Raw genomic sequence first — 7,949 nt, forward strand, 5'->3', positions numbered from 1 at the left:
CCTTAGAGGTAGTGCACAAGGGGACAAAGGCACCCTTTGGGCCACAAGCCCCTGAGGCTAGAACCAGCCAGCAAGGGCTGGGAGATAGGGAAAAGCCAGGAACCAGCCAACGTGTCCCTTGCACCATTTTGAAGCTCTCCAATCTTTGTGCCTGACCCTGAAGACACCAAAAGCTAAGGATTCCAAGCTGGAGAGGACTGAGACACAAGGGGGCAGGCCGGAGCAGTCTCTGCACAGTGGTTAGGAAAAAACCTGGGGAAAGAGCCATTTTTGCATTTGTTTTATTGGAAGCAAGACTCTAGCTGTGGGGCTCAGGGGAGCAGGCATGGAGACTTCTGTCCTGGGTCTCTCCCTCTGAGCCAGCCGGGGGTAGGGGGCTTGTTAAAAGAGCTAGAGGCCATGGAGATGCCCCTGCCACGATTTCAGGATGCTCCTTAAAAGTAGAGGAAGGAAAACTAGAAAGGGAACTGTGTTCTGGAGCGAGGGGCAGAATAGGGCCCCCCCACAACTCAGATTCCCCTCTCCTCAAGCAGTTTCTCAGCCCTTGCCCTCTGCTGCTAGTGGTGGGGGTGATTACAAGAGCTCTCCTGGGCTTCCACACTCAGAGGCCCCCACCTGAATGCTGGGTACCTTTAACCCTCGGGGTCCCTGAGCAAGGCTCGAGTCCCCCTGCCCACCATTCCCTCCTGAAGAAGGTCCCAGTATGGCTCAAAAAAGCTGAAGGTGGAGTTCTGCGTCTTCAGGCAACACAGGTGGAGGAGCAACCAGCCCAGGAAGCTTCCTTGGGGTCCCTCTCTTGTCGCCTTGGGGTCCATGCTGCCAGTCTGAGGAGTTGTGTCCAGGTTGTGGGCTCCAGAGTACCGAGGCCTGAAAGGCTGAAGGTGCGTCTCAAGGTCCATCTAGGTGGCCCAGAGCCGGGAATTCTCAGGCTGTCTAGTCCTCTTGCGCGGCACCTGGCTCAGGTTGTGATCGCTTCGCGGAGCCTTCTCCAGCCGCAGGTTCCCCTAGGCTCCTCTTGGATGTGGGCGCGGATGGCTGGGAAGAGGGGCCAGCATGGGGGTTAGGGGGCTGGTAGCCCGGTTGGCGCGGATCCAGTGCATCCTTGGAAAGTAGGATGGCGAGGCTGGGCACGTTCTTAACTACACTGAGACTGGTAGCTGGGTCGCCAGGCTTCTGACTCGGCGAGGGCCCAGGTGGCTGGCTCTGCCACACCTCGCGCACACTCCGGTAGCGCAGCCGCGTGACCTGGTGCAGGCCCGCCAGGCGGCGCTTGAGGATCTCCGCGCACGTGACGGTCTTGGTGGTGGCCCGACCGCAGCCGCTGAAGACGATGGCGCGCGTGGCTGGCTGCGCCATGCTGGCGGTGGCGAAGGCCAGCAGGTTCCGGATCTTGCTGCCCTCTTTGACCCGCATGTGCACCGCTCCCGGCGCCAGGTCCGCGAAGGGGCCAGAGCCCGGGCCGCCCCCATCGGCCCCGCCCCCCACCGGCGCCTCCTCGGAGCGCACCTTACGGAAGTTCTCCATGCGCCGTCGTTGCCAGGACCGCGGGGACGCGAGCTTCGCCATGGGGCCGCCTCAACCCCGGGGCTGCATGGCCGCCAGTCGCGTCCGGCAAGGGCCGGGAAGGGGTAAAGATGCAGGAGACGCGTGGACGCTGGCAGGCGGGCTAGGACGGCGCGATCCTTGTCTCCCACTTCTCCCCAGTGGGCGCTGCTCTACTCCGCGCTCTCGGCACCCTGAGCTCCGCACCTTCAGCGGAGGCCCCGCCTGGGAGCCTGGGAGCCCCCGCCCCTTCCGCCAGGCCCCGCCCTTAACTCGGCCCAGCCTGCCCGGGTCCCAGCCTCGCCATCCTCTCGGATTCAGTCGGGTCCTCAGCTACGGGGGCGTGGGAGCGGTGCACACGCTGGGGCGCAAGGGCAACGCCAGGCCGTGGGTTGTCAAGCGAAGTTCCCTTATGATCTCCATCAGTCGTCTCCGAGCCAACCCTCATAAACGGGCAACCTAAATAAGAACTGCGTTTGTGATGCAAATGCCGCCACAAGTCGGGTCCCCGAGCACTTCCGCGTTCAAATTGAAGGCTACTCCTTGTCCCCTCCCAAGGAGAGATTTCTAAGTAGGCTGCTGGGGCCTCTTTCCTCCAATCCTCCAGAGAACTCCCCTACTCTGTCCCTTCCGCTCCCGAGCCAGTATTCTCGCCTCAAGGACAGCCTGTGCACGGTCAGCAGAGTGCGGGAGGCGCTGGCTCCGGCTGCGCTCCGCGCCTACCCTCGGACGACTATTCACGGCGTGGTCCTCGCAGGGCAGCCAAAAACCGAGATGTCAGCCTCGGTGCGCCTGACCGGAGCTGGAGGCTCCTGGACCCCCGTACACCCCTGCGTGTGGGGAGTGAGGCTCTGCGTCAAGCTGTTCCCTGAGGTGAATGGGAAAAGGAGACCCCTTCTCCAGGGGAGTTAAGCTCCCTCCACCCATGCCTGAAAGCACACCATTAGAGCTGCATGCTTTAGGGTGAGCCGAGCATGCTTCCCTGCTAACGTGAGTCCCTTCTTCCCAAGTGGAATTCGTTGTCAGTCAGCCTTGGCCCCCTGAGACTCAGTGGGATCCTTTTTTTCAAAAAGGAGACGATGAAGGCAGGTTTTGAGAGAGAGAATGGCGGAAGGTGGGAAGTTGAAGCTTTGGGGGTATTATGAAGCTACTGGGTGCCCCTCTCAGGGAACTCCAAGGGATGAGGAAAGTGGCCCTGGATCTCCTCCCAAGAGAGATGAGCAGTGAAGGGAGGGGTGAGGTTGGGATTGAAGGACTGCTGATGAGAGGGAGGGGGTTTGAGAAGGAGCTGGCCCCTCTTTAGAACTGCCCTGGGGCATTGCCCTTCATCCTTCCACCCCTCTCACACACACGCACAGTCAGAAACGAGAGAGTGGGGCGCCTGATCCAGATGGGGCAGACTAGAACTGGGTGTAGCGGGGAGGCGCACGGAGAGCTGCCTTGGGCGGGAAACTCTGAAAGTGCTGGGGGCATACCAGTGCTTGGGGGTGCTGGGCCCCACTCATGAGACAGGGCTGTCACGGTCCCCCTCTCCATCTTCAGGCTCTTCTCGCCTCCTCAGCATCTTGTATCTTCTAGTTCTCGGCCCTTGCTGTTCAGAACCTGGGGCTGACCCCATTACCGCCCCTTGGGAGTTGCTGGAACAGGTGGATCTTTGCGCCCCAACGTATGAGCGACCGCCCCTTCTCCGATCTCTTGCTCGCGCGTTGGGATTAAGGGCCCTCGAGGTCGCAGTCCACCCCAAATATGGACTTTAGCCGCTGCCCTTCTCCCGCGGGCCCCCTGAGGAACAGCCATAGAAGCTGGAGGTACAGCGGCCTTGAGAAGACACAAAGATTGTCTGCAGCGCGTAGTGGGGCGCGGGGAACCTCAGGCTCTGCAAGACCCAGGCAGTTGTGGGACTTAAAGGTGGCAGTTTCGGCTAGGCCCGAGAAAAAGTGCCTGAATGGCTGGAATCTACGGTAGAATAGGCTGGTTAGGGAAGAAGCGAGCTCTCCATCCAAGGGGGGGATGCAAGCCTAGGCTGAACGTTCACTTGGAGGGGATATAAGCAGGAGTCTGTAGTTTGGAGGCAAAGGCCTAGAAGATCCAGGTTTGGCGAGGGTAGGGTAAGGATGGGGCTGTTCTGCGTCCGCTTGGGTTGGCCCTCGAAGGCACCTACCCTCAACCCTCCTCCAACTGCCGCCAGCGGTAAAAGACTCGGATTCACTTCGCTCCCCAGTCAGTGAAGGGAGAGCGTGGAAAAGGCCTGCATGCCCTCCCGCCGATTCCCTCCCTTTCCCCCCTCCCTCTGCAGCACTTAAAATGTAAATGTACTTCGTGATTAGCCGCCGGGTCGCTAATTACCGCTGTAGCCATTCATTACACTGTCAGCGCGCGTCGTAGCCCGCCGGCTGTGCACCCCTGCCGGGCCGCGGAGTGGCAGGGCTGGCTGGGAGGGTGGGGGGAACGCGTGGATGGGGGGTACTGAGAATGAGGGTAATGAGGTTGGCTGGGAGAAAGTGGAGGCGGGAGAGGGGCGGGTACGGCAGAAAACCGGGTGGGCGGTGAAGTACCGGGGCGGGGCAGGGAGGGGGCAGAAATGCCGGAGGCAGCTAGGAATGCGGGCGGAGGAGAGAGAGAAAATGCCAGGGGAAGGGGGCGGTGTGAGGGAGGAAACCCGGTTGAGTGGGGAGACGGGAGAATACCCGGGGAGGCAGCGAGGAACCCCGGCGCCCGGGCGGACGCGGCTGGGAGGGGAGTGGAGGGCTCAACTCTGCGAAGGTGAGTAAATACCTTGGAGCATCTGTGGCGAACACCCTGCGACGGTTAGAAGCGTGGAAAGGCAGTCAAGATTTTCTGTTAAAAGAGCCGGATGCCGGCTATACCCACAGTAGGACCGCAAGTATTCTTTAAAAGGGGGCGAGTCTATTTCCGTGTGTGCGTGTTTATAGATGCAAATATATTTTTTAAATATCTGCAAGAAAACAGCACACTGTCTCTTACCTCTGAGGCCACATCCAGTTTCTGTGGGCGTCCTTAAGAAAAGAACTACTAAATATGAATCCAAAATTAAGCAGAGTCTTGGAACAACCTGTGTACTGAGGTACTGACCTTGAAGCCCGAGCTTCATTAGCTTCTTTTTGCCTCTGTGACCTTGGGCATTTTATGCCTTGGTTTTCTCAGCCATAAAATGGGGCTAACATCAGAACCTACCTCATAAAGTGGTTGTGAGACACATAACAATCTTAGAAACTTGGCTGGTAAGTTCTCAGGAAATATTGACTAATATTATTTTTCATATATTATTTGTGATTAAAATAAATTTTAAAAATTTAAAAAGGGAGGCAAGGGAGAAAAGAAGCTCGTGAAAAGGAAAGGAAATGGACAAAGCCTTGGAAATAGCAATTTTCCTAATATGTTAGGGACTAGTGAGGGGCAAATTAGACTCCTTTTACCCTCAGAGGAGGTGGTGGGGTGGCTAGCCTGGACCCCAAGCCTGGCCAACACGGCATCATCCTCTGCTCTGAAAATGAACCTTTCCAGAAGTATATCCTGTCTCTCGCCTCTAGTGGACAGATCTCCTCTCACCCCAAGACTGGAAGAAAATCCCTGGCGCAGGGCAGGTCTCGTCCTCCTCTGTCTCCAATGGTGGGAAGAGGATGGGAGCTCCTAAAGCACCTGGTCCTGTCCTAGCCTCTCTGGGCAGGGACTTGGGAGCATGCAAAGGAGTCAGGACTGAAAAGTTAGAGGGGACCAGAGGGAGCTCAGATTTATCAGGCATCCACCAGTGCCCAGCACAGGGCCAGTTACTCTCACAGATCTATTATTCTCTTATTTAATCCTCACAATTTTCCTTTCCATCCTTGTTTGACAGATGTGGAAACTGAGTCACACAGAGGCTAAGTAACTTGCCCAATGTACCACAGCTAGAAAGCAGCAACTGTAGATATTTGAATGTATGTGCTCTGACTCATTTTACTACCTTACCTGAGTATAAGAGAAAAAGAAACTTTTAAAGGATTTGAGCTTCCCAGTAAAGGTATGAGTTGGTTTTGCAGAGAGAGGGGGTTCCTACAGTGGGGAAGATTATTGGTTATCTATTACTGCATAAAAAATTTACCCCAGGGGCTGGCCCAGTGGAATAGCAGTTGAGTTTGCTTGCTCTGCTTTGGGGTCCCGGGGTTCGCTGGTTCAGATCCCAGGTGCGGACCTATGCACCGCTTATCAAGCCATGCTGTGGCAGGCGTCCCACATATAAAATAGAGGAAGATGGGCACAGATGTTAGCTCAGGGCTAATCTTCCTTAGCAAAAAGAGGAGGATTGGCAGTGGATGTTAGCTCAGAGCTAATCTTCCTCAAAAAAAAAAAATTTACCCCAAAACTCAGCAGCTTAAAACAAAAACATTTATTATCTTACACCGTTTCTGAGGGCTAGAGATCCAAGAGCACCTTATAGGGGTGGTTCTAACTCAGGGCCTCTCCTGAGGCTGCAGTCAGGATGTTGGCTGAGTCTGGAGGACCCACTCTCAAGCTTATTCACAGGTTGGTCAGAGGCCTCAGTTCACATGGATCTCTCCTAGATCTGCTCATGACATAATAGCTGGCTTCCTGCAGAGTGAGCAATGAGACAGGGAGAGAGAACAAGCAGGGAGCCACAGTGCCTTTTATGGCCCAGCCTCCTCCGAAGGGGAGTATTTGGGGGCAAATTTAGGAGGGGGGGGAATCAGGAATCAACATATTGAAGCAAATATGTGGAAAGACCTTGAATCAGGAGAGCTGAACTTATTTCCTGGCATACAGCAAGCAGTGAATAAATGTTTTTTAAATGGATGCATGAGTGACAACTTTTCTAAGATTATTTTCAAGTCATGGGCATAAGAGCAGTCACCGCTTTATAGGGCTCTCCTGAAGCTTGAGTGGGATTATGGCTCCCAGAGCTCTTTATAAATTTAACACTGCTGGGCAATGATGCCTGGAGGTGAACGTGGCTTAGGAGAGGGGGAGAGCTCTACCATACAGAAGTCCCTGTCCAGGCCAGATACCTCTTCTCTTAGACTGAGTCTCAGGTCCTGGGGTGCTGCTCTGATTGCAGCTCCCCATCTCTGTCTCCACCTCAGTCCAGCCTCCTCACCATATGTCACCTCCAGTCATTGCTTTTCCCCTTGGGCCAGCCAGGACAAGACCCAGGAGTCCCAATACCAGCCAAGCCTCTGCCTTCAGGATGCTCCTCTTCCTGTGCTGGCTTAGCCCCCAAGATGGGGAATGGGGGTTTGCATTGCAGACCCAGTGATGGTGCTATTTAGGGACAAGAGCCATTAACCTTGCATGAAATTCAACTGCTTTCCTAGCAGACAGGCTAGGAGTCACCTATAGACAGCAGACGGCACCTAGCAGACAGTCACCTGAGTCCTGGGAGGGAGAGGAGGAGAGGGGATATGTGGGGCCTAGAATGAGTGAGGAGAGGGGTAGGAGGGGGAAGGGGAGGCAAAAGAAGCCATTGGAGTTCCTTCTCTAGCTCCCCAAGAGTTGGGTGTCTCCCCAACTTCCTTCCAGACTCCAGAGGCGAGTATAGTAAGAAGCCACCACCTGAACAAAGTTAGAGTTCCCAGGAGAGTGCTTGTCCTCAAAAGACTTCCCAAGAGCCTGCTTTGATGCCTGAAATCCCCCATCATTGCTTTCCCCCTTTGGATCAGCTTTGCCATCTAAAGATAAGGTCATACTCCTAATTCCAAAGGCGGAATTGATCAAAAACAAGAGTCAGGATGTTTGAGAACCTTGGGGTGGGAGGAAGGTATAGAGCTGATCAGGTGAGGGAATAGTTGCCAATTACAGCTGACATTTACTCAGCACTTACTATGTGCCAGACACATACTAAGCACTTACATGTACTAACTCAATTAATACAGCAAGCACTATGTGCAACTGCATTTCGTTAGTGAGGTAGAGCCAGATCCAGAGTCAGACAGTCTGGCTCCAGAGTCTGTTGTTAATCATGGTACCAGACCACCCGCAGGAGGAAGGGGAAGCAGGGCAGAGAGCCATCAGTTGTAGGCCTCCCTGGCTGTCCATAATGAAAGTCCTGGAACTCCAGGGTAGAGTTCTGCTTGGCCAGGTGCTTGCCTGGGTGGGGGTGGGGGGATGGGCGGGGGGCACTGGACGACACCAGAGTGGCTCTTCCTCTGGCTTTGACCTGGGGTAGAGGTGGGGTGCTTGGTTTATGCCTTCCCAGAATTATAGCTATCCTTCGGGGGTGCATTGAGTTTTTGTAAACTTACAAAATACTTGCCCATCTATACCCAGAAGCAGCTAGTGGGGTGGTTAAGAGTCCATAGATGCTGGAACCCAGCTGCCTGGGTTTAAGTCCCAGCTCTGCTCCTTGATAGCTGTGCTCTTGGTCAAGCTATGGAATCTCTCTGTGCCTTTCT

General features: G+C 55.2%; 1 protein-coding gene across 1 annotated transcript; it reads right to left on the bottom strand.

Moving 5' to 3' along the window:
* Positions 1-264: 264 nt before the first annotated feature.
* On the bottom strand, positions 265-1,798 carry LOC124234693 (ribonuclease P protein subunit p25). The gene has a single exon (XM_046652050.1). It carries the CDS (start codon positions 1,564-1,566, stop codon positions 934-936), a length of 633 nt encoding a protein of 210 aa, XP_046508006.1. The 5' UTR covers positions 1,567-1,798; the 3' UTR covers positions 265-933.
* Positions 1,799-7,949: the final 6,151 nt, after the last annotated feature.

The sequence above is a fragment of the Equus quagga genome, chromosome 2 (genome assembly GCF_021613505.1).
Source record: "Equus quagga isolate Etosha38 chromosome 2, UCLA_HA_Equagga_1.0, whole genome shotgun sequence".
NCBI classification, from domain to species: Eukaryota; Metazoa; Chordata; class Mammalia; order Perissodactyla; family Equidae; genus Equus; species Equus quagga.

What these genes read in the sequence shown, in the direction of transcription:
- LOC124234693 (XM_046652050.1), bottom strand. Translation starts at nt 1,566, where the DNA reads ATGGCGAAGCTCGCGTCCCCGCGGTCCTGGCAACGACGGCGCATGGAG.